The sequence below is a fragment of the Chlamydotis macqueenii genome, chromosome 1 (genome assembly GCF_036417535.1).
Source record: "Chlamydotis macqueenii isolate bChlMac1 chromosome 1, bChlMac1.mat, whole genome shotgun sequence".
In the NCBI taxonomy this organism is placed as follows: domain Eukaryota; kingdom Metazoa; phylum Chordata; class Aves; order Otidiformes; family Otididae; genus Chlamydotis; species Chlamydotis macqueenii.
Genome location: NC_141556.1, coordinates 86790514 through 86818227, shown reverse-complemented (window position 1 = coordinate 86818227; position 27714 = coordinate 86790514). Strand labels below are relative to the sequence as shown.

Genomic DNA, 27714 nt, shown 5'->3' with positions numbered 1-27714 from the left:
CCAAAAACAGAAAGAAGGAGACGTGGGGAGATGCAGTAAAAGAGTTTTCACAAATACTGGAGAAGTAGCTTCTGTAATAGACTGTTTCTTTGATGGGAAAACAGATGCCAAATGGTTTGACCACTGATCACAGATAAAGACTGATATACAATATAAATGATGAAAGAGTTAAAGGATAGTAGGGTAATTAAATGTTAGCCTGCATAGCTTAATGGGAAATAGATCTTGTAAAAAGACACAAGACAGAATCTCATTAAAATACATATTGTTTAACAAATACAGTTATAAAGATTTCCTCACACAGACTTCTGTAAAACTGTTGATTTAGAATCACACTAGACTCAGAAACTAGCATATGCAAAAGAAACAGTGCAACAACCTAGATTAAAACTGTCTTACAAATACGAAAAATAACAGTTGGGAAAATCATGATCAGATAAGATAAACTAGTATTTGCTCCTCAGGCACTGCTAAGGAAAGTTTGAAATAAAAGACAAATTCAATGGTGTAAGTCTGTAAGACTGACTTACTCTAAGACAAAAACAGTGGATAATGATTAGCCAGTAAGTCAAATTAAAGCAGTACTAAATATGGGTTTTTTTATTTTTAGCTTATGCTATATTTTCAAAATTATATTACCACTAACATTTCCTTCTACAGAATTAGTATTCCACTTAGCACAAAGAATGGCTTACTAAACACAGTCTTCAATATTTCTTTTACTCTTCATCATTTACTATACGTTGTATGGCTAGCTTCTGGTCCATCTGCCCTGAACATGAAGTTGTATTTTCTGTATTTTCCTGGTTTTTTTGTAATTTGTTGCAAATGTGGCAAGAGTTGCTTGCAAATAATAATCTTCACAGTACTACTGTGAAAGAAGATAAGAATCATCATTTTAGAGGGGACAAAATTATGGTCAAATATCTTTGTTTTACAAATCCAGCTTGAGAACTCCAGGACCAGATTTGCTCAAAACAGACATAACTACAAAAGGCACTTGCAAAAGTGCTAACTTGTCTTCAACTACAAAATGAAATGGAAATATCTGACATTGAGCATTCAAAAAACACAGAACTAGTATCCACTTACTGAAAAGTGATACAAGAAAATTGTGCCACATCAGACACTAAGCGGTAGATACATTTATCTCAGAAACTTGAAATCACCTTAATCTTAAGGATCTCTTCCTTTTTCTCCTTCATTCACTATAATGTGTTCCAACTTTAACAAACAGGGCCACAGTGTGACAAAAAGCCTCCTTTACTACCCACCGACTTGTTACCAGGGCAACAATCTGCACATATAGTGAATGAGACAAGAGTCACCTGGAAAAATAACATGGAATTGTGTACTAATGCTATCCTGTAATGCAGAAGTACAAGAGCTAATTTTTAAGTGCTTGATGCTTTTAATTTCTGTTTTAGTAGATATTATGGTGAAGTGTTTGGGTTTTTATAAAGCTGTTGGAAAAAAACAGGATTTCTTTCATGTTGATCTGCATTAAACCCAAAGTCAGCTGTGAGCAGTGCATCAATCTCTAGACCTGCAGCACAGAAATCCACTATGAAAAGGGATAGGTAACACTTCGCAGTGGTATATTTTCCTTCTTTAGCACAGCTTACTACAGAGCAATTTGTAACTGGTACTTAGAGACTTACTGGTAACAGAGAGACCATGGATTCAGCACCTCAATTGCATAGAGAAATATTTTCTGGTCATTATAACCCACTCTGCCTGCCTGCAATCTGAACTTTAATAGTTCAGTAGTTTATTAGGAGACAGAGGGGGAAGGAGACATATAAACTACTTAACTGTGGCCCCTAAGCTCTTCTGTTAATTCACACATCTTAAGGCTGAAGGCTGCACAACTCATTCTAAACAGGTTCGCTCTTCCCACCTGCTCTCTGAACATCAGCAGGGATGGTAACAACAACCTAATAAAAAAACACAAGTTAGCTCTTACAGAGATCATTAGGAGCAAAAAAAGTTGAGTAGCCCTTAATGCACTCAAAGCACCAATCATTCTGCAGGAATAGCACTGTAGAAGTGATGGCTGAATTTGGAAAGTAATGCCACCAATTTCAATCCCCAAAAAAACAAACTCTAAAAAGCATCATATGGATGGATTTTCACATGGGCAGAACACAGTATTTATTTGCCATTCTGACAAGCTCCCTATCATATTTCTAGTTTCTACAACAACAGACTCATTTCCTCAAAGAAAGCTAAAAAAGATTGATAAAAATAATACTTATTTCCTTTAATATCATTTTCTCAAGCACTTGAATTAAATTTTTTTCTTAAAAAACCTTTTCAAAAATAATTCAGCCTGAGACAGATCATTGAAAATAGAAGGTTGCAAAGTGGAAGATCTATAAAGCTTTAAGCAACTGAGAGAAAAAAAAAAAGTCTGTCTTGTGGAAAATATTAGACAACCTTAAGTACACATGGTACATTCTGAGCCAGCCAGAAGAAAAAAAGAAAGGCAAGTTACACAAAGCAATCCAGTACTTATGAGTCAGGACTCCTCCAATCATGCATCTCAATACAGCCAAATGCAAGGTCAGACATCTAGGAACAGGTCACACAGGATGGAGAACTGAACCCTGGAAGTCACTGACTCTGAAAAGAACAATGGATCATATTGGATAATCAGCTTAACCTGAGCTCGCAGTCAGCTTCTCTGGCAAAGAGTCCACAAAGACATCTTGGATATTTACACACCAAAGTATCAAGTAGAAATGAAAATGAGGTACTATCTCTGCAAATAGCATTGCTGGAAGAGTGCTACTGGAATATACAATGCTTGTAATTTCACCACCACAAAAAGATTTGAAACAAACGTCCAGAAAATGGTCACCTAAAACCAAACCAACCACCACAGAAATACCCTCTTAATGAGAATTCAGAGCTTAATTTCATTTGCTTAAAAAAAAAGCTTAAGCTATGGTCTGCACGTAGCTATAGGAAAAAACAGAGAGCTTACTAATTGAGTAGACAACAAAATAAAAGCAAATACATGGACTCAAAGCTAGTCAAATTTATACAGTAAAGGTACATACTTCCAAGTTAGGACTAAGATTAACTGAAACTCTATTTGTTAACATGATTAATATTTCATCACCCTAAGTCTTCAAAGCAAGATTATATGTCTGAAATACATCCTTGTTCAAACACAAGTTATGGACCTCATGTGAAAATCACCAAGTCAAATGTTTGGTCTGTGCTTTACACTGATCCCTTTAGGCCTTAAAGAATATTCATCTACTCTGTAAGGAACGTAGAGAACAAACTATAATTTTCTCTGTAGAGAATAAACTATAATTTTTACTCATGCTTTATCTTCAGGAGAAACAAGCATGAACTTTCCATCTCTAAAGCAATCTTTTTAAACAAAGCTTCTTGAATTCCTCAATACACAGAAAAATATTAACCCCTTAGAGATCAAAACGCATTAACCTGTTGGCTGTGGTAAAATATAGCATTTCCAGAAAAAGAAAAAGACAATACTTTCTTAGATGTCTCAATATGTACCAGGTAGAAAGGAACTGTTGTGCAAAAATGCCAAACACTACATTTCCTCTAAAGGCTGTCTTACAGGACAGCCTTGTACCATTGTGGGGAAGAAAAAAAGAAAAAAAAAAAACAAAACAACACACAAAAAAAACACCACACCACACCCAAAACCAACCCCCAAAAAACCACCACACACAAAAAAGCCAGCACCATTCTTTATCTTACCTGTTCCTGAACATCTTCAAACTCTGAACTAAGCAGCTCTATGAAGATGGGGACAGCTCCTGCCTGGATCACTATTCGAGTCTGAAGGGAATTTCCAGAGGCAATATTTGTCAGCACCCATGCAGCTTCAAACTGGGCGGGAAAAAAAAAAATACAGAAATCTTACTAGGAGCCTTCTGTGGCATACAAAAAAAGACAACTAAATATCTTTTAAAGACAGAAAGAATTGGCATAGGGAAAGCATGAGATACTACTAACTCGCAAAGTAAGCATCAGAATCACACAGTTAAAAGTTATCGATATCACTCGAAATAAAAATTTGCAGAAGTTCCTTATGAGAACAAGATCAGGTCTGCTGTGGCTTTTCAAATATTATTTCTTGCTATGCAATTATATTACCTTTGGTCTGTTCTACTGCCTTTCCTGACTGGCTAAGAACCAATAAACAAAAAATTAGTCTTCCCACAAGACATCTGATACTTGCATTCACTGAATCAACAATGATATTCCTGAAGATGCATGAAGAGAGATGCTATCAACATTGTTTGAAAAAACTTGATAGATATACAGCAAACAAAAGTCATTTAAAAAAACAAACAGGAAAGGAGATTTTAAAAAAAAAAAAAAAACAACCAAACCACCAACTCAAAAAATTTTGTGATCACAATCTGGTAGAACTCTGCAACTATAGCAAAGTACTCACCAATTCTAGTGATCAGTATTGCTGCCAAGAGTTTTAGTGTATGATGTTTTTGTCCAAGACGTGAAGCAAAACTGAGATCCTGAATGAACACTTTGCATCTTTTGATTTAACTGTTTTTTGTAATTTTTTCTTTTAATCTCAACTTGCGAAAGCATTAACTTTTTAAGCTGAAATGCAAATTTTAACACTATCCGATATAAACCTCAGAAAGTAGAGATTCTAGAAATATAGATTTTGATAGATTTCTGCACGCTTTTCAGTCCAAAAATTATTACACTACACTAGCAAATTTAAATCCTATCAGATATATTCAGAATCTAGAGAATGAAATGACTGCTAAAGTGAGAATGAAAAGAAAAATCAATGAAAAATAAAAATGGAAAGTTGTATTCCACAAATGACTGATTTTGACATTACTAATGAATTTTATTAAACTGATGTCGATCAGCAGTATTCCACCAAAAATCCTGATGTACTTTCCAAGACTAGCTATCTCTGAAGAGCAGCAAGGACTTATATTTAGGATTTAACCATAAAAGAAACTCCTGCTAAGGAGATGCACAGAATCCTGAAATGGGCGTGAAACAAGAACTCAGTAATTAAGCCTAGGCTTCTAAGACTTTTAATTTTTAAGTCTTATTAATTATTAAAAATTTCAGTTTTAAATAACACAATTAATCTTGCCCTCCTGAACAAACGATTCCAAAATACATCATTGTAACACACAAAGAGTATGAGCTGCAATAAAGCAGAAACACACAATGTCAAAACCGCAAGACTCATTGTTAATGAACTAGAATTCTATGATTCTAGAAGTAAAATAGTCATATCAGAGCTTAAGGCAAAAATAAAATGTACTTGCTTTCCTGTAACTTTACTTTCTCTGAAGTGAGTATCCAGTGTTTTGTGATAAAGTATAACAGGATTATTAGACATCTTTCAACCACAAAGGTTTCTTGCTCGTATTTTAGAACTTGCCCTTTGGATTCCTAATAGATGCCACCAGGTTGAACTATTCACAACTCAGACTCACTCTCTACAGTCACATACCCAGAACAGAGAATAAACACTACATAAAGACAGATTAACCAAATTTAAGACCAAATAGCAGGTACTTCTTGCTCAAATCTGTACTTTACTTCAACTACTTATAAAATCAGTGTTGATTACGAACTAATCCTAAGATCTCCCCATATTTTGTGGAACAAAGTTCTGTCAAACTGAGCTTTTCCCAACATCTAACTAGAATGAACGGCAAATTAGATGATGCCCTTTTGTGTGAGTGCTACTTAACATTTCAGACGGTGTAAGCTACAGAAAAGTTAGCTGAATGGTAGTTTCTCTCATCACTCTCCACTGTGCACACCTGACGATCCAGAATGCAGAAACTAAGGAAGAACCACATGTGAACAGGAAAGGATAGAAAAACAAAATACTTCATGTTAGTTAAAGTTAATTAACAGGAAGAAAACCTCATCCAAGGGATGATCTTGGTATCTGTGTGGTTGTTCTTTGTGAGGTGGTTTTTTTTGTTTTGTTTTTAAGATTTCTCTCTCCATCACAAAAAGATTTTGCACACAAGACAAATTTACTTGTTCATGTATTGTTTAAGTGATCATTGAGGAGAGGGGAGGTTTTTTTTAAGTCTTGAAATTGCTTCAGTAATAGCTGGACAGAGGAATTCCACAGATATTAGGCCTTCCTACCACTGACACCAGAAGCCCAGTCTTCACCAGATATTCCATTGACAACACAGAAGAAAAACGGAGCATAAAGTCTCATAAAGTTCCACGTTCATCAACATGGAAGAGCTTCCATATTCAATCCACCATACAAGTACCTATAGTACCTGAGCAAAAACATACTTCAGTGTTTCCAGAATGAGTTAAAATCTTTCCCTTCTACACAGCTAGGCTAGAACCAGGAATGACTAAAACAACAAACCCAAAATCTACACCTGTGCCATACGACACTTTTGGAAACACTGACAGAGTAAAAACAAACATTAAAAAGTTAAGTCAAGAGGACCTTCCTAACTGATCACAGAAAAAAAGTTCTACCTGCAGACCCCTGAACTGCCAAAGCAGGCAGACAGATTTGGCAAGATAAACGAAAATTAATCAGTTGGAATGGAGTATCAAGAACAATGTACTTGGGTTTACATTTCCAACACTTATTTATAAACTCTTTAGGATGAGCTTGGAAGTTCCAACTTTTACTGATTTTTGCTCTTTCTGTGTAAAAATCAATACATGTTACACCAGTAAGGCCATGAGAATTTGGCTCAGTCTATGATTGCTTTTGAAGTCTTTTAAACTAGAGGTGTACTTGCATTTGATGAAGGATCCTCTACCCTTATCTTCCCTTCCTATTCAGATACTAAGAGCTTGTTTCCCTTTATCTGCCTGTCTCAGGCTTCCATGCTAGAGCCCTATAATTAACAAAAGGTATTTCATTTTTTTAATATCACATCACTTACAAACTTTCCACTGGAATTACAAGCCAATAAACTGGCTTAAATCTGATACACACTCTTAGTTACTGCCCCCAGACTCCTTCAAAGGTAGCTAACACCTTTTGAATTCTTTGGATATCGATTTGAAAAGTAATTCTTCTAAGGGATACCTTTTCTCTACTGTGTAAGGAAAAAAGTATCAATTTTTTTCATATATCCACTCACTAAAATTTGGATTTCACACAGCATTAACAAACTTGTTGTCTTATGCATTTTAAAAGAACATTGATTCTAACCCATATATTGTATTTAATGGTCACCTGTTAACACTTTTTTCTTTTACTAGATGATGTGTTTTCTTTCATTTTCTCTAGCCCAGAAGAAAGAACTCTGACCAGAAAAAAGGACAGCTGGCAATGAGAAAAGCTCCAAGAAGCAAGTCCAAGACAAAGTAACTACCATTGCAGCAGACCCAACTTAGCTTTTCAAACCAAAACAAGTAAGTTTCAAGGTTTCTATGTTTATCACTATGGATTGTAATTCTAATTCTAAACTTTTAAAAATTTAATTAAAAATTTAAGTCATAATTCAAAAGATTTAAAACTGTCTTCAATTACTACAAAAAAGACAAACTTTAAAGTTTAGCTTAATAACTTTTCATCTGATGAGGTCCAAATTTCAAACCCTGTTTTTATTAATGTGACAAAGTGTAAAGACCCCGTCCTAGCAATCACACAATGCAACCCAGATGTTTGTCTCTCTTTCCTGTCCCCAGAGGTCTTGCTAGAAACCCTGAAGATAAAATAGCTTTTTTAACCTAGTGAAGAAAAAGAGAGGATTAAACAAATAATTGATTTTTTTTCTACCTAATTTGTTCACCAGATGCTTTCAAAATTTAAGAATATATAATTTATATTTGTATACCTGTAATGTACAGTTTTCTTTTCGTTTGAGGAACTCCACAAATCTGGCCACCACTCCTGGTGTGCTTATGACTTCATCTATTGGGGGATTCGGTTCTATTTAAAATAAAAAGCAAAGTTATATATATCCATTTCTTTGTAGTGAAATCCTCAAATTACTGCATCAAAATAATATCCAACGACATACTGACTCCTCTTTTCTGAGAGTGTGTTCTTTTTCTACAGTACTGCTCTACCTTTAGTAAAAGTCACCATAAGAAGACTCCAGCTTGATTTTTGAGGTAATGAGGTAACATGATTCAAACACTAACACACTCAGTAATTTAGGCAGATCAACTTCACAGCAGCAGTTCTGTGAAGTCACTCTGGCATGCACACATGCAGAGAAACTTTGGTATATTACCATATTTCACCAAGAGAGACACTGCCTACAATATTCAAACTTATATTCAAGAGTAGATATCACATCTGTATCAATTACTTATACATATTTCAAGAAAATAAGTGACTATTACACACATCTAGCTAACATTTTGCAAAACAGAGCTTCATCTAGAAATTTCTGTATGAAACTCAATCATTATTGCTGTCAAAGTAAAAACATATGTCAGGGATGCTTCTACATTTTTCTCCAATTTCAGCCCTTACCTTTAGAAAGAAGCTTTCGGAACTTCTGAGTGGCTGAAAGTTGCTGTTCTGGGCTATTGGAGAAAATCATCTCAATCATATCAGAGGTGATGACTGCACTCTAGGATTCCCATGGAGGAGACAGAACGAGAGTGATAGAGAGCAAAATGGAGATGAAAATCTGAGATTAGTGGTAAAAAGGATACAATATTTGCTAAACTAGTATCGATTTTATCTCTTATTAAGTAAAAATCTAGATAAGACCAGTATGGACAACAAATGAGTCATCATATATGTACATCTACATAAACAGCATCATTCTTAAGCATAATCTTTCTTCTCTGGAAGCCAAAATTCCAACTTTAATTTTACGCAAGCTATGGTAAGACAACTGCTCTTCAGAATCTCTCACTGGTATTCTGTCCCCTTTTTTTTTTCCTCTCTCTTCTCCTCTAAAATGAATGTAAAATTGTCAGCTTCAACCATAGGTAGTTTAAATTGCAATAGCAATTCCTGTCATGCAAGAACACCACTTTGATTATGCTACTGTTTAGAGTAAGCTCCTGGCCTTACTTTTGAACCATCTAATAATTTCATATAAGCTTTCACACAAACAATTCTATGGTATTTAGGGCTTGTCTGATGTTTAAAGACTATCTTGAAGAGCAAACCAATATATTTTATTTGTCATCTACCACATTGTTTATAGGCATTTCTCTGTTTCTCAGTAATTTTCAAGGCTGGTATAACCACCAACAGAAACTAAGCCCAGCCTGATTTCTACAAAAACATTATTTGCATACTCTGAATACAGACAAAAGTGTGAAGATGAGTGGTCAGACTTTTAAGTGAGGACTGCACTTTCCTTAAACCTCTCTGTTACAGCTTGAATCCCTTACCATTTTTTTTTTTCCAAACAGAGGACTGTGGTAAAGAAACAAGAAGAAAGCAGAAAAGTCTAACTTCCATTAAAAGTTTTTTCTGTAGGATGAAATTCCAGCTTGGAAAGGAGCTTAAGAATATATGCAGATAAATAAGCTAGGTTTAGCTGTGTTTTTTAACACCCTGGCTAAAAATGATGCCACTTGAAAGTCCACTAACAAAGATTTCCACTGAGCCTCTTTGTACTTTGTAAATTGCAGAAGCACATTGCCTGATTTGTATTGTCATGTTACAAGCATTATGAATTTCAGACTAAAAAAACCCCAACAACTCTGGGCAACAGTTGATAAAATCACTCATAATGGTGAACAACAAAACCAGGAAGTAATCAGCCTGCCTGGAACAATGAGATTTTATTTAACATTCTTGAAAGCATATCCACCGAGCAACCACTCACTCTATCCGTAACATTTTTCTCTCCTGTAATCTGTTTCAGGAGAGTTCACTGAGATAGGTGTTTAAGAGCTGTCCATAAGCTCTTTGAATGCTGTTTTCCACATTTTTCTGGAATTCCATTCCTGTCAAGTCACTGCATAACAGGCCTGCTCAGTTTCAACACACACTGTATTCACTTCTCATCACTTACAGAAGTCATCTCCATGTTGTTCATCTGAGCCTCATGGAAGCCACCATCTGACATCACTTCCTCCTCTGCTTCCTCCTCAGCTGTTGCAACATTTCGGCGTTTAAACAACTAAAGAGAGAAAGAATTTAATATATATTAAATAGCAAACATATACACAGAATGTCATGTTAGGCTGCAATAAAAATGACATATGCTGTCACCTGAAAGAAGCTCGTATACTGGCAACAGGACTTCTCCAGACAGTAAACGGAGAAAGTTCAGTCAAGGAGTAAATGAAAACAGCAATGTGCTAGAATACTACTTCCTAACATTTCTCAAAAATCCTCACTGATATTCCCTTCTCTTCTTCACTAGGCAATCAGGTGCAACGGAGGTCAGAGGCACAGATAAGACAAAGAATGACTCACTGTTTTCTAATTTAGTAACAGCTTTACAAATAAGACCAACAATGTTCTGTGCTACCAGTAGTTTGCAAACGCTACCTGCAGTTACTGAGCAAAATCAACAAGTAGTATTTGCAATTCTGTCTCAGAATGCCTCCCTGACTTTCCTTGAAAGCATCTGATACTGACACTGTGAAAGCGATATTAAATGGAACAGACTTAGCCTACCATTCCAAACACATACTACCATCTTCATTCTGACTCCAGAAACCTCAACACTGATGGAAAAGGCTTCATTATAACTTTGTTTGAAATTGAACCAACTCCTTAAAGCGTCCAACAAACACAACTAAGAACAAGAGAAAGAACTGTTCAGTGCTACCTGTTTTTACCAGAAGATGGTTTTTACCTTGCCTTCTCACTGCTGCTGTTCCCTGATTAAACCTGCAGAGCACCTGCCCCTTTGTAATGTGAATGAAGTAGTAAGAACTGGCAAGACATGAGCAGGTAGAGAAGCTTCATTTACAAGCATTTTTCTCTATCATTTTGCTTACAACAAACACTAAATCCACTACTCAAAGTACCAGTCTTATGGGCATAAACACAGCATGAACTTCTGTAAATCCATAAATTAACTGAAACTTAAAGACAGAAAACTGGGAAGAATCAGGCCAACAAATTATTTCTTCCCTCAAGAAAATCATTAGTGCATCTTATAAGGACTTGATCAGCCCTTCTCCTTTTCCTATTCTAGCTGCAATGTGTCCTTCCATTTCACTCCAGCTTGCCACTGTTTGAACACAGATTAGAGCCACCACAACTCAGTGAGAAAAAAAAAAAAAACACAAAACAAAATATATAAAACACAAAACAGGAATTCCTCAATCACCCTCAGTGCAAGGTCAGACAGCTTTGTTCACATCACCTTTATTGCCAAGCAGCTCTGGCCAATCTTACACTTGAGTGAACGAGGAGCACTAAGTTTTGTACCCCCTGTAGAAGAGGCAATCAAGTCTGCAAGTGACTCTGATTTCAGACTGACTATGTATGAATCTGGCAGGGCAGGAACAACTAAGAACAGGCTCGGGAGAAGCAAATAGCTAGAGACAGTGCAAGACAAGACTGTTTAAGGGCTGGTTACAGTTATCACAACTGTAGCACAGTACCTGTTCCTCTCTCTTTTGCTTCCGTAGTTGAAGACCCTCTTCCTCCCGTCTGCGACGCATTTCATCAGGGTTTAGAGATTTGTTCTTGTAGCTTTTCAGTCGGAAATTCTCTTTTCCTGAGGTCGTCATGATTCCTTTACAATGCAATTAAAAAGAGAAGCCAGAAAATAATTACTCTTCAATAACACATAATTTTTTATTGCCTCCAACTCAGTCTCTGTAGTCATGCATTTAGAGCCACTGCCTCCCTATATCCCATCACTTAACTTCCAGTAACTTAGAAGGCGTAAAGCAAAATTTCACAGAATTGTTACTTCGGTGTGCCAGTCCTATACATCAGGACAACAAACTTTTATTTTACTTGCTGAAGCTGCAAGGCATAAGTTAAACATTTTATTAAGAAAGATCATAGATCTATAAGGCAGAGGATACAGCCTGGACTAAAAAGAAAGCTGCACTAATAAATCTTAACAGTTCTCCATACAAGGAATTAGGCAAGCTAATTATATTCCCCTGCCTTCACTCAAAAGTGAAGGGGTCTTAGCTGCTTTTTAGCTTAATTCACTTTGCAAGTCAGTAAAAGGGCTTTTTTTGCACCCCAAATCAACATTTTAAGTTAATTCAACACAACTGTGTTCCTTCTACCCAGACAAGACCCACAAGAAAAATTAAATGGAAGGAGAAACTTTAGGTGAGGATGGTTGAAACACTGAAAATGTTCACTCCTGCAAAGAAAGCAGTACTATTCTTCCCTTCCTCCCCACCCCCAACCTCTAATCCTGCCACTGTTTATGCAGAGGGGCCTTTTTTCAGTCTATGATTTCCAAATACTGTCTGTCTTGTGTAACTCAGTGGATCAGCATTTATATCTACCTAAGATAATTTTCACATGTACAATGCTGCACTTCGGAGTTACTTAGCATAAATCAATAGCTATAAAACTGTGTGGAAAGATCTCCCCCTTCAATCAATGGGCTGTGGATCTCTACTCTCAGTGCTCCATTCTGCTGCTACTTCTCTCCTTACATCCCTCCTTTAAATCCAAAAAAGGTTGGGATCCAAATTCTAAACATTTCAGTATTTCTATGCATCTTCATATAGATGTAGAATCTCCAATGTGTTGTAAATATCTGCAACACTTAATACAAAATTTAGGAAACTACACTATATAAAAATGTTACTCTACAGGGCTTTTGAAGGTCTCTCTAAAATGCCCTAATATGTTGTATTAAACGTCCTACCTACCTCAAATTCCATAAGCACAGAATCACCAGGTGACAAATGATCTCCTGTGCACTTTTTACTTTAAAATGGAGCAACACAAGCGTATACAGACTCTCAACAGCTTAGGTTTCCTATTTAAAATACATCAAATGTATAATTGAGTCTACTTTAACCTCCTCTTCTTTCAGTTAGCACAAAGAGATTTAAGAGATTAAAAAAAAAAAAAAAAAAAAAAAGAGGATACCCAGATGTGCTTCTTATTAGAGCCTCTTTTTAAGTTGCTGCTACCTGACAATCATTTATAAGAATTCTGATGATTGGAACTGATTTTCACAGAAGACATTTTGGGCACCACTTCAAGTGTTACTGTATTCTACCAACTGAGATTTAAAAAACTGAAGGGTCATATAACTACTGCATTCAGGATCAGTCACAGATTGCACTGAATGCAACATAAAAACCTCAGCATATAGGTAAGTAATTCAGTAGCCTAATTCTGCTGAAAAGGCTCTTCCTGAAATGGCTTTTTTTTTTAAATAGAGCTCCTACAAAAAGATAAATGTCAGAATGCCAGAAGTTCCCTACATCATTCTTAACAGCTTACAGAGCCCTTTCTTCCCCTGTTTAGATGTCTGAACTTAAAGTGCCCAATAACATTGGCAATAACATTTTCCTACCATTTTTAGTTTAATATACAAACTATTTGGGGAAGCCCTGGATTTTAACTGTAAGAAGTAGTTGGGGCTAACAAATACCCAGAGTACAAAATTGCTTTTGTTTCTGAAACATTTTGAAAGCAGTATTTGACATATTTTAGATTTAGCAAAATGGAAGATGGACAACCACGAGCTGAAAGGACATGCCTAACAGGAAAATGGCTTTGCAGCTACTTTAGTCAATCTGCCCTTGAGCATGAACAAACACGGGCATATACAACAGCCCAGACAAGAGCCCAGAGCTCCCACAACGTTATTAATAATTCCTCCATTTTTTTCCTGAAACATCTTCTCAAACTCACAGGATTCTATTTGCCTGTATTGAAGAGCTCAGGACGACTTTGACAGCTCCTGTGGTCATTTTACAACTTCACTTTCAATCCCTAAAAGTTCTTAATTTAAAGAAATCCTTGACATGAAACATCTTCATTTCTTAATTCTGAATTTCACCTCATTTCTGTTATGTAGCCCCCTCCATATGATGTTCCAGTGTTTCTGAACATCAATGACACCATCCAACTTTATCATCAGCAAGTTTCCTTAGCATATTCTTCCTTATTGTACTTATTTACCTAGTTCCCCTTCATCTCCCAACTTGTATATTCATTTCTTTCAATTAATTTTGCTTCTGACTTTAGGTTAATAATATTCATTCTCCTCTCAGAGCTTTGTTAGCCCGCTCCCATTGTACTTGACATCATTGTTTCATTTATTGAAAATATAGACACAGGATTTACTCGAATTCTCTGACTTTACCTCAGCCCCGCTACCTAATGGCTTCACAATAACTATCTTCTATTTATTACACCCTTTGCAAACTTTAGCTGCAGCTTCTGGCTATACTCATTTCTGACGTTCAAGACAGCTCACTTTAGTGACTAACCCCTTTTTCTATTTTCTGAGTAATCTGTACACTTGAAATCCTTTCAAAATAGTGTACTGTGTTTTACCTTCGAGTAAAGCCTTCCTACAAATTCCTACCACCAAATGACTGGTAAGACAACTTATTCTATTAAAGGTGAAAAAATTAAGCTCCCTTCACAACTGAGAAGTTATGAATTCAACCAGTAGTGAGTTCAGCATTTCACAGTAGTCCCTCACTGGTAGTAAATAAACAAAATCCAACACAGAGCCACATATCCATTTTATATACTTGCCTATCTAACCTGTATAACTATTAAATCCAAAGTTATTTTCTAAAAGCAGCCTTTGCAATATCCTCTACATCTTCCCAAATCAATTCTTTCTTCATAATTCTTTTACTGGTTCTCCAACTACTGGTGAAATATTCAATGACCACATAAAAGATTTCATCGAGCCCGCATCTACTGCTAGCATCTTTACACCTGCTCAGTGTAGGCACACAAATTATTTTTTTAGGACTGAAAATACAATAATCCTACTTCAGTTGTAACAGTCATCCAAGGATTGTTTGATTAAATCTCCTCTTCCATTTTTCAGGATGTAGCCTTACTCCCAGACTAAACCAGAGGCAAAAGAACTCTCAAATTGCCTCTCAGTTGTCTTCAGCAACTTTATTGTGGCTTAACTGAAAATCTTTCAATGGTCACTTTAAATTCACCCATGGTAATTTCTTCATAGCAAATAGCAAACCCTGGGTCTTCTCCGCACTATCAAAATTAATGCTACCTCTGGTGAAAATCTGTGGTGGTTGTCATGGAAATGTTCTACTCATCTTTTCTTTCCTAAAGATAGCATAGTATTTTCCACATTTCTTTTTAATACTCCTGTCTACAGATAAAAACCTCTGGAGACCTGGTGAGAAGTTTTCATGGTGTATTCTTTGGGTTTTTGTGCAGCACCACTCAAACCCTGTACGACACTTTCTCATCCTAAGTTTAGCTGCCATGAAAAAAATGACTTTGAGTAAAGTTTAAAACACCATCTATTCCTGAATGTCTGGATCTCCCTAAGGAAATGATGATCCCCAAATTTTTCGCTTATCAAGACAAGTGTACCCTACTAAATGTGGATGTGTTCTAAGCACACATGTCCAGGAGAAAGGAAAAGCACTACATTTCTCTTGGCTCATCAAGTCAAAGAAATTCAGAGGCACTGTAAAATGCAGAGTCATTTACTGTGATGACTTACCTTGTCCCAAGCAATCATCTACATAGGAACAAAAATGAACTCCCTGCCTTCTTAAATCAGGTATCAGTGTCACTAGACTTAAGGGCTTTGCCAGAAGGAATGCCGTGTGATTGATACTCTTGGATATTCCACATGCCAGAGGTACCCAGATGCAAAAATAAAGGCCTTACAAATCAAGACCTGCATAATAGTGTATACAACTCAGATGACTGAAACCAAGATTACCAAATATACTGCTGATATTAAAGACTGTTAGACACAAACTTTCCTTGTTTGGAATTAGGGGTGGGAAAAAGAAAAAAAAAATGTATTTCATAAGTGTAGACTTGTACAAGAAATTTTACCTTCCAATGGAAATATATCGGAAGAGGAAGACTGGAAAACGAAGGCAGACAAGAAGCTTGAAGAGAAATGGCGTTAAGTGACAGAAAAAGTTATCCTGAAGATTCAACATACTACCAGTCTGTTTCCTAACCAACAGAGGCAGTAGTCTGAAGGAAGGGACTCACTGGAGGCACACTTGTGAGCCCCACTGTACTGATAAACTGCCGTCTCTGGTTTAGAATGCTGCCAGAGAGACTGTGAAAAGATACGAGAGGCACTGTTGGCCCTGAAAGGCCAACCAATCCACGTCAGAAACAGCACTGTCAAGACAGAATTCCAAGCAGTGCGAGAAACTAGAATTATTCAAGGTAAGAAATGGTTCAGCTATGCTACAAAACCTTTACTTCCAAGGAGATTTTTGTTTGTTTATTGGCTCTGCCATAGGACTCTAGACATCCTAGAGAATTAAAGTTTCCTCACAGTCATGCTTCTTGACATCACGCCAAATACCTACAGCACAGCCTGGACAGATGTTTGAGCAATTCACTGAGCTCTGATTACAGCATGCATCATCTTCTGACACTCTTAGTGAGAGACCAGAAAACCCATCTAATTTTAAAAACTACCCTGAAAGCAGCACTTGGTCATTCATCACTCTCATGAACACTCCCTACAAATCCAACTCTTTGGCCACAAACGTCTTTGGTTTTTTCCCCGTGAAGTATACATTTTGGAAAGTCCTTTTAATTTGTTTTTTTGGCAATTCTAAAGCAACAGGTTCAGGATGCTAACAGAAGTCTTTAAATCTTGTGGAAGTAAACTATCAGCTTTCTTGGAGATAACAAAAGGTCTTCATAATAAAACCATGAATAATATAGGATATAGAATGGTAAAAAATATGACCTGGGATTAATGGTATTTCCCTGGAAAAATTTCTAGAGCAACATCCTACACTTGCCGTCATCCTAGAGAGATCAAAACACAGCCACCAAGTCTCTGCACTGTTGACAGTGTTATCCAAGGGAAAAAAAAAATAAAGAAAAACAAAAGACTGACTTCTCTCTTCACTGCCACCTCCTGTTGTTTGAAAAACCGACTCAACCAGATAAACATTTTGTTGAGGCTGTACCTGCTTCTTCTGCAAAATTATTTGACAAAGCATACTGGATTACAGGGGTCTATGGGAATGCCCATCAGTAGAAACACCGACATCACCTGAGGTACAGGGGCATTACTTTCTAATTTCAAGTGTCTTCAGACTCTTGTAAGGCTCGAGACAGGCAGAGGAAAGGATATTTAACCATCTCAACCACAAAAAGCTATTGTTCAAGCACAGCACAGTTGACTTCTAAAATCTTTCCTTAAATTTCTCTAGTTGTAAAATGGAATTGGGAAACATGTCTCACAGGCATTATAAAATTAAGTGCTGCAGTATTTGTAAAGACCTGCAAAAGTAAGTTTTGCTTATGATATATCAAAACCCAGTACTAACAAGTAAACAAAACGATCACGTGAATTTCTTTTTCTGTGGCTTGGGAAAGCTGCAGCGGCAGGCAGGAGTGCTATTCACTAGCAGGAATGACAGACAGACTTCAGTTCATGCAGAATAGCGGGGACCCACACTCCTAGGGCAATCATCACACAAGAACAATGGAGAAGAAACAGAATCACCACCTTCCGATATGCAGAAGGCCAGAAGATTAAAGAAGCTTCAAAAGTAACATAAGAGGTGTAGCTAAACACAGATAGAAGATATAGCCTTAAAACACGGTTCAGACTTTTAGGGACCTTCTGTCAAAAGCTGGAAGTAAGACGGGGACTTCTTCATGGAATTGCTGTCCATCCCCGCATCTTTCAAATCTGTTTTATTTTGCAGGCTTCCTAGCCCTATTAGGTTTTTTTCATGACCAGTAGTAGGCCTTAATTCACAATTGTTTCTGTTCTAGTACTTTTATAAACTTGTGAAATAGCAAATCCACCTAATGTATAGCAAATTTGACACGTTCGAGTTCTAGGCCTCTTGGCAAGTTGGACTGGTACTTGCTTAAAAATGGGAACAATCTTAATGCAAGGCCTGAAAAGACATACAATTTGGCACAATATGGAACATGATACTGCAGACAAATTAAAAACCTCAGTATTGACTGTTGCTCAAAAGAAACAAGAAAAAGGAGAAAAGAAAATAGATCGCATTGTCTGAACACTGTTAAGGACACCTGATGTCAAGTTTGTAGGGATGTCACATTTCAACAATGTGACCTCCTCATCATCCACAAAAAAAAAAAAAAAAAGGCCTGAAGAGGTGGTTAAAATAATAATAAACGACCACCATATCAAAGGTATTTCTGCTAATTTCAAGATTTTACTAATCTTGAAGGGTCAATTGAGTACATCCCTGAGGTAACATTCAGAAAGATCTTCTGTGCTTACAAAAAATAGGGGTTTTAAGAGACATGTCTAAAATCAGGCCTCAGATCTTCCTTTCCTACACTAAAAAACACACAGAAAGAAACAAAACAAAAAATCAAGGAAGCATATTTCTGATTGCAAGGGGAAAAAAAAAAAAAACCCACTAACAGAAATTGACACTTGGTGCTGTCACAGAAACTTATCTGATGCATCAGCCTGTACTACTAATTAATTTCATTGATAGCCACACAACTGGGCACTCAAGTCAATTTTTAAAAGTTTAAGGTTTATGCACTTTTTATTTTTTTAAGAAACACCACTGAAGAGATTAAGTAGTAATGCATTTACAAGGTTTTATGGGGGAAGGGGGAAATCAAAAGTTTATACACAGTATATCTAGCATTTACTATCATGAAGATAGTTCCAAGGTGTTTTGAGTTCCATTATTTTAAAGGTTCATTTTGACTTAATGAGGCAGCAGATATAGCTTTCAAAGTTCCATAAAGCTTTTAACTTGAGCAAGAAGGCAAAAAACCTGACTCTCAAAGCCAGATCAACTTAAAAGGAAAACATCTTCAAATTTGTTAACTTTCTAATTTTAGTTGCAAACACTAAATTCTTTAATGCATTCAAAGTCACTGCAGTGCAACTCATCTGTTTAAATTTAAAAAACCTCACCCTGATTTCTGTAACTCCACAGTTCACAATCAACTTGAAACCAAAAAGTTCCCACAAGTCATAAAACAAAGCAGCTAGTGATGGGGAATTAAACTTTTCAGCCGCACATGATTATACTAACATTAGGGAAAAAAAAAAAAAAAAAAAACACCTTACATTAACGTGTCTATGTAGATAAAATAGATGACATAACAGAAGTGATTATTGCTGTGTGCCAAGCTAAAATGCAATGTTTTTCTTTTAAAGAAAAGATTCACTTTTATTTTGATTAAGATTACAGCACATCCTCCCTGCATTTACAGAATGAGCCAGCCCACAATGTATTTTCTCTAGGGTCGTATCTAAGAAACGGACTATTTGAAAAACAACAGTCATCTCTATCATTTTATTGTCATCATCTGTCAGAAAAAAAAAAAAATTCATCCTAACACTTCTAACATCCTAACATGCCCTAAACATTCTTTACAACAGAACAAGAGTGCATCTTTCAGCATTTCATATCATTAAAATAAGAAATCCCAAACAATTTAAAACAAATTAGGTTAAAAATAAACTAAATTATTAATTAAGTTGACTTTGTAGTTTCAAGCAACTTTTGTTTAGGGTTGTGACTATCCAAACCTACCTCATGCTTTCCCTGATGATAAATTTGCCTTCAACAAATGTATTGGTTGCTGTGACTCAGCATTATGGAAGATACGTGTGCAAAAGCACAAAATAACAATAAGTCAAAATTCTACAGAAGTCATACTAGCTTTGGACCTCAGCAACCAAAAGTCACATAATACTGATATATCAGTTGCATCAAGCCAAAACCCACGGGAACTTCAAAGCTCAATGACGCTCATTCTGCCTCCCTCAGCCCGTTTACACCGCGTATAACCCTCCTACCAAAAGTTCTCGAATTCAACACACAGCACATTCACAAAGACACCTCTTGTCCTTTCTGATCATTTCTCAATACAAAAAAATAGGTAAAACAAGAACACATAGGCAGTTAAAGAGGTGATCACGTGGAAGCTATACAAAGGAGTCCTTCATCTTTTAAGAGGCAGTCTCATCCTGCTTCAGACAAAAAACCACATCACAACAATCTAACACTAATCACAACATTATGATCTGACTTTCCTTAAAGTCAAGCTGCAGTTCATGTGCCACACAAAGGTGGCTCGTTTGCCAAAATGACATTTTCGTGTATCAAGAGGGGAATTTGCTTTTAGTATAAACTTAACACTAGATTTGGTAGGCTTACAATGTCTTGTTTGGAGATAAATAGATTCAAGGTGCTTAGCCACAGGATATTTATTTCTAAAATCAGCATATCACTTATGTATAATCTCAACTTTATACCCAGACTGTAAAAAATAAAATAAAGATACATGTGTGTCAAACTGGTTAGTTCCTCATAGAACACATGAATACTCCTGCTGAGCGTGGCAAGCAATCTGAACTACCAAATAAAAATAAAAAAAAAATAATAAAATAATTACTCTAGATCATAAGGAAGCTTTCAGCAGCTGGTGACTAGCTAAATCTTAAGTCTTATGGCACACTCTTAAAACTCAGAGTATATTACTCTCTATATACATCCAAGAACAGTGTCATATTTCTTTCAATTCTAATGCTTTTAGCTTCTGCCTCCTCATGACACTATGCATTAATTATGTTTCAAGAAAGTATTCACTTTATCCCAATTTAAAATTTCTTCTGTATCACTGAACTCCATTTACTCCTAACTTACAGGAATGGATCAACAGAAGTGACAATGCAATGTCCAATCTACCATTACTTCCTACCACTTCTTCATATCCTCCTACTACTAACATCCTTCTAAAAACAATTCTGGTGCAAGGAAATTTACTGTCACCTGCCTTAGACCACTTCTACTTTTTATCCTCAAAATGAATTATTAAGTCTGCACAACAGTTTAATACAGTTCAAGACATTCACGAGGTGGCATAACATAATTTTCAGTTCTACTGTTCTTTAGATTTTATTTTTAGCAGAAGTTTTCAACGACTGTTTCATTTAAACTTACCTTTGCTGTTTTTCCAGAGTTCCTCTACCTTTTTCAAAATAATTTAAAAGTACTGACATTTCTATGGGCCTTGCATCCTACTGCTGGCATTTTGTACTTTGAAAACCCCACATTCATTCTTGGAAATAACATAGAGCAGTTTAATCCATTACTTGCTTGACAGACTTCAAAAACCACAGCAGACTAACGATGGATTTTTTTTTTCTTCATAGCAGAAAAAAAAAAAATACTTGCTATCATATCGCTCCCCCTTATCTCTGCAATTTACATCAGCATTTTTTTCATTAGTATTATTATACTATTTGAACAGGACTTCCAAGGACTATTTAAACAAGGCTTTAGCCCCTTAGCATGAAGCTGAACAATTTTCATATCAGTTCAGCTTCACTCTTGTTCTCTGAAGAAAGAGGTGGTCTGTTCTTTCTAACTTGTTTTTTGTCCATTACATCATTCCAGAACCTCTCGTTTAGATATTTCAGCCACTCACACCATTTCATCAAGGGAGTAAATCCTTTAACATCTTTTTTTTTTTTTTTACTTGCTCCTAGCCTGCTGGGCTCCCTCACACCCCTATTCCCTTTTGCCTTCAGAATTATTTAAATTAACCCATTAAATTCAGCTATTTGCTGCTGCTCTTTTATTTTTTATGTTTCCAATTAAAAGCCCTAACTCTAATTCACATCACTTTTAAAATTATTTTTTATCTGATATATTTTACGCTTTTTCACAGAGATTCGATTTATATTTTTCTGGAGGGCACTGTTCTATGTCCATTAACCGTTCACCTCTTGCCATAAAGTTACATTTTCCAAGCTAGCAACTTCTTTACTGTTGCCTTTAAAGATAGTTTCCTTTTGCTTTCTCAAAGACATGAGTTACGCCTCCAATTACCCCCTCCAGAACTTGCAAAAAAACTTCAGAAGAAAAATTTCACAAACTTGTGGAAAGACAAATAGAAAATAGCAAAGTAAGCCTGCCAGATACATGACAGTCTAAAACAAAACGTACTATTCTGTTCACATTAGCTTATTCAACAGAAGAAGAAAAAAAAAAAAAAAAAAAAAGGAGTACCGCATTGAAACAGTGAAGTTGAAATAAGACTATCAAACAATCTGGTTAAATAAACACTTACACTTAAAAGTCTCTATAAAGAACCTTTCAGAAACTGCAAGGTCTGACTGTAGTACTTTTAGATCTCATAGTGTCTTTGGTCAGTGCTGCTGACATGAGCTGTTCCTGCCTTTCCCTTTCTAAATTGACTGAACTGCGACTTCTCCAGGAACGAGCACTCAGGTTAATATACAGGACCACACAAGCAAGCCAGCTCTGAAGACATCAACAGAGAGAACATAACATCAGAGAAAAAAAAAAAAGAAAAAAAAAAATCAATGGATGGCACTCTAACAGCAAAAGGTAAATATCCTTGTACGGTGCTAGAATCAGAGATGGGACATACTAAAGACTCTGTTTAGAAGGGGGGAGATTCAGGGTCGGGGGGAAATCCCAAGCCCCTAAGAGCACCATGTTTCTTGGAAGTGAAGCATCACAGCAACTGTCTGAAAGATAACAGAACTCATACTGAGAAAAACCTCTACCTCACATGTAATCTTATGTTACCATGCCTCAAGCTACTCTTCACTTTCCCTGTGCCTATGGGTATCTCTATAGGGTAATTAGAAGGTGCAACCACAGTTCAAGTAGAAACAAACTTGTTCTGAACGACCTAGTTCACATGTCAATGAATGTGGTAATGTTGCAGGGAAAACAACATAACAAAGTTACAATAAAAACAAAGACAGATACACCAAAGATTAGTTTGATCCAAACTATTAATTTACACAGTGTTCAATTAAATATTCTATCCTAACTATTAATTGGTACAGGTATAGACAAAATAGCTTTAAAATAACTAGTTTCTAGGAATAAAGTTGTAATCTCCATTTCTGGATAGCCCATAGAGAGATCCCAACTTTGTTAAGTCTTTCGTTAACATCACCCACTCAGAGCAGAAAATACAGCAGCAAACAAAAAAAAATCCAGAGAAACAACAGCTTGAATACAGGATAAAGAGACTATTAAACACAACTATTCAGCACCATTTGGGAATTCTGCAGAAACAGCAGCCCAGTATTTTCACAGCTCATGACCTATCTTTTCAGTCCAGAGTTTCAGTTTTCGTGAAACGCCCTCAAGAGGCAAAGCTTAAAATCATCGTTACATGCGCTCTGGTACGAGCAACAGAAATGTAAAGATTATGAATGGGACGAGTTTCTGTTAGTTACAAGGTCTCCGGAGACATGACAACCGGAAACGGGCACTACGGCTCCAGAAAAAAAAGTAGAAATGCTTCGTCCCATGCAGGCAGCCAAAGAAATAATGCTGGAGCTGGAGCAATGTCAGGCTATGCGGGATGTCTGCAGGGAGAAGGCAGCGCTTTTGCAAGATCAACTAAGATCACCAGGAGGGAGAGGAAAAAAAAAAGAAAAAAAAAAAAACAACCCAAAAAAAAAAAAACCCCAAACTTTGAAGACCCAGGAGAAAGTTTCCCTTCCCTCTCCCTCGAGATCCGGCACCGCCTCTCCCCGAGAGAGTCCCGCCCGAGGACAACACGGCCGGTCCCGCCGGCACCCGGCAGCACCGGGGAAGTTCGCGCTTGCGGCACCGACTCGTCCGACCCCCCGCGGCCACTCCCGCCGACTTCTCAAGCCCGCCACCGGCACAAGCCCCGCCGCCCCACCAGCCACACGGCGGCTCCCCGGGCAGGACCGGCCCGCCTCGGCCTGGCTCGTCCCCCTTCCCGCTCCCTGGGAGACCCCTCTCCTCTCCTCCCGCTCCCCTCCCGGGCGGGCGGCGCAGGGCCGGCGAAAAGCGACCGGTCCGGGTCCGGGTCCCGGTCCCGGCCCACGCGCGCGGCTCCCGCCGCGCCGGCCGGCCCCGCCCTGCCCCGCCCGCGCGGCCCCCGCCTGTTGCACGCGCGCAGGCCGGGGGCTCCCGCAGCCGGCGGCACTCCCAGCCCGGACCGAGGGCCCCCCCGCCCCGCGGGGACTCATCCCTCCTCCCGCGCCCGGCCGGGCCCCGCTCACCGCCCGGCTGCCGTTATCCATCCCCCCCTCCGCCGGCGGAGCCAAGGCCGAGGCCGAGGCCGAGGCTCCCCCCGCCCGGCGGCGCGGACGGCGCCGTTCCTCCCCCCACACCCCTCCGTACCTGCTGCCGGCGCGGCGCTGCCCGGCCCGGCCCCGCGCTGTCTCTTCTCGGGCCCGAGGCGCGCGAGCGCCGCTCCCTCCCTCCCTGCCTGCCCAGCGCTGGCTGGCGACGGCAGCGCGCAGGCGCCCCACGAGTTGCGTCGCTTCCGGCCTCACCGCAGCGCCCTCTGGGAAGGGGAGCCCTTCTGGCGGCCCCACGGGCCGGGCCAAACGAGCCAGGCCGCCAGCCCTCGCGCAGTACCGGCGCCCTCCTCAGGACGGCGACGGCGGTGGGCGGTGGCCCCGGGGAAGACTACGGCTCCCGGCAGGCAGCGCGCACCCCGAGCAGCCGCAGGCGGGGCGCGCCGCGGGGCATGCCGGGAGTTGTAGTGCGGCGGGCGGCCGCGCTGCAGCCGAAGCTGGGTCTGAGGAGGAGGCACCGCCCGCTCGCCTGAGGGGCGGCGGTTGTGCGGGGGCCGCAGGCCCGGAGAGGGAGGAGATGGCGGCCGGGCGCTGCCTGGCGGAGCGTGGCGGCAATTGCGCAGCGGCCGCGGGCCGCGACCTGCCGTCCGTCAGGGCTGCCGCGGGGTGACAGGCAACGGTAAAAGGGACAGCACCCCCTTCCCCCAGCGACTTGTGCAGCCCGAGATAACCTAAGGAGGTGGTGTTTCCACTGTAATTAATGCTTCCTGCCGCGCAGGTTACCTACCGGTGGCCTCGCCATCCCCGCAAACCGGGTCAGTGCAAGCGGAGGGCTGCCGTCTTCTGCGCGCGCTGCGGGGTGCGGGGCACAGCGAAGCCATTTCGCGGTTTCGGCGGCAGCCGTCCGGCTGGGAGGCTGAACGCTGCAGCCTGGCAGTGACGGATACGGCGGGGGTCGCTGGTCGTGTGCTTCGCCCGAAAAAGCCACGATAGCTGCCAGCCAGCCATGGTCCACGTTGAGATGGGTACATACGTTAGCTTGTGTGACAAACGCCACAAAGGAGCGCAGGGAGATGACACAGGAGGGGGGACCCCAAACGGCACTCTGCAGGGCTGCTCCCAGGCCCATGCCAGGAGCCAGCAGCCCACAAAAGGCCCAGAGGGGCACGATGGAAGGCGAGAATCCAAATTATGGACTCAGAGGAAGGGACACCCTGTCCGGGCCCCTCGCAGGGCTGTCCCAGGGGATCCTCAGCCCCAGAGGCTCCGGGGCTAGAAGAGCTTTTGGGGATTGCACAGGACTCACTAGGGGACGTTTAGAGGAGGAACCAAAGGGGGTAAAGGGAGGGATCTGGGTGATTTGTGGAGAAACAAGTTGCGCGAAAACAGAAGGATACAGGAATAAGAACAGCCGGTTGCATGTAAATGGCTCGTGATGGTTTGTCTGGCCGTGCCCTGCGCCTGATCAGCGCAGCCTGTCCCGTCTTCTAACTAAACACCTGGGCAAGGGACTCTCGTTACCACATGCAGGGGGTGTGTGGGGGTCTGGGTGCCATGTGCCCATGGGCGCAGGCGTGCAGATGCGTGTGTGAGCAGCAGCAAGGGTGCAGCTGGACCAGCCGGTGAGGGGGCTGCAAGGGAGGAGATGGCTGCCAGGGGGGCTGGGAGAGTTGCAGCAGCTGTTGAAGGGGCTGGGGGAACCTGGGGCTCCCTGGCAGCGAGACCACCACAGGGGCATTGGCTACTGGGGGACTGGAGAGACTGGGATTGAGGGGCAGGTACTGAGCAGGCTGCCTGAGCCCAGCTGCTGGGGGGAGCCACACTGTACATATATGTGTGTGTATATATACACACACACATACACTCACTAGCACACCTCCATCCTGCTCAGCCAGAGAGGGTGGGATGAGGCCACTGGAGCTGTGTTCATGTGAGTGTTCCCTGTGGCTGGCTGTGTAATCTGTGTGGCCATTCATGTATATATGTTTAAGTGATGTATACATGTGTTTGTGCATGTGCCTACTGGGAATACAAGCTTATTCTGGGGGCATGGAGCTGCAGCAGCCTCTCCATGACTACCAGATCTGGCCCGATTTTCCCATATCAATAGATACATATATTTGTATCCATATCATACATATACAATATACATATCATATACATAGGTATATTTCATAGCACTTCTGTATAGCACAGCATTTCTACCCATAGAATTGAGATAAGAGAGATTAAAGCAGACAGGCAACAGCTTTATCCCAAAGCATTTGCACAAAAAAAATAAGTAAGTTACACTTCTCTTTCAGAGATTTCACATTTCTCACATCCTACCAGTAAGCACATCTGCACTGCAGCAGGAGGTCTGGTTACAGCATCGGTTAGAATTCCTGAGATACCTTGAATCAAATTAGCACAGGTAAGGGCGGCAGCAGAGATCTGCAAGTTCTCCTCTTTTTGCTGAGAGTCTGGTTTCAGGTGCAGCTGAGCTAACACAGTGGTGTGTTGGAGATACAAGGATTAATTCCTGTTTCCCGTCACCTTCGATTTTCTGCTGCCTTCTCTCCACCACGTACACATTTTCAGGCATGGTGAATTATGTTCATTCTGCATGTCTTGTGATACCCTACCCTAAAAGACCACAACAGATGATGGCTTTTTGGAGTACAGCCATCACATGCAGGCAAGGATTTGCAAAATCTGAGGGGCTTGTGTTATGTGAGGCTGCGAGGCAGAGCACCAAACAGAGCGAGGCAGGCCCAGGGCAGGCTGTTTGGGTCTGTGTGATCACTGAGCAACACATGGAAGCAGTAAAAAGCGCCACCAGAGTTCAAAGTGGAAACACGGAGATCTAAAACCAGGCTGACATCAGGTGCCACTAAAATTAAGACAGAAGGTAGCTTCATTTCTGACAACAGCTACTTCTGAAGCCCTAAGTATTTTACTAATCTGGATTAATTCAGCTGGAAGGATTTTACTCCTAAATCAGTAATACATCATTTTGAGAAGAATTTTTTACTTGATATGAAAGTGAGGCACACAAGCAGCATGCTTTTAAATAGTCTAAAAAGACAATGACAACATTGAAGGCTGAAGAATTACCCTGAACTGGGGGTGTGAGGCATGGAAGCGGATGAGGTAAACAGATCAGCAATCATGTTGTGATTGGGTGAAATTTGGGTTTAGGGATATTACCACTGGCCCCTGTTTTCCCCAGCTGAATGGGATGTCAGAAAATGGTATCACGATAATACATCCCTTTCTAAAAAAGGCCACAGAGCCAGACTGCTAACCATATTTAGCACTACTAAATTACGATTGGCACCAACAAGCCTTGGTTGTCACCTACTGACATTTTGTTCAGTCCTAAAAATGAAAACACAGTTGCCTGCACTGTTTCAAATGATGAAAGTCACTGGGAACTCACAGATAGGGAAAGAGAAAGATAAGGCAGAGCAACAAGTTTGTCATTACTTAGGATCTCAGAGCCACCAGAGCCAAAAGGTGTTGTTCTGTGTTTCTGAGATGGTGAAAGGTGGTGAAAAGTGGTTGCATGCAGCAGCAGGGTCACAAGAGGTGTCTTTAT

The 27714-nt window shown here is 39.7% G+C and overlaps 1 protein-coding gene across 1 annotated transcript in view; it reads right to left on the bottom strand.

Moving 5' to 3' along the window:
- The window catches only part of KPNA1 (karyopherin subunit alpha 1), a 54683-nt gene extending 30315 nt beyond the window's left edge, over positions 1 to 24368 (bottom strand). Inside the window, exons 1-6 of the mRNA XM_086760183.1 lie at positions 24235 to 24368; positions 11530 to 11663; positions 9981 to 10088; positions 8474 to 8573; positions 7827 to 7921; positions 3745 to 3876 (exon numbers count right to left, since the gene is read on the bottom strand). Coding sequence (XP_086616309.1) covers positions 3745 to 3876; positions 7827 to 7921; positions 8474 to 8573; positions 9981 to 10088; positions 11530 to 11658 — 564 coding nt within the window. The 5' untranslated portion in view covers positions 11659 to 11663; positions 24235 to 24368. The remainder of the gene's footprint in view (positions 1 to 3744; positions 3877 to 7826; positions 7922 to 8473; positions 8574 to 9980; positions 10089 to 11529; positions 11664 to 24234) is intronic.
- Positions 24369 to 27714: the final 3346 nt, after the last annotated feature.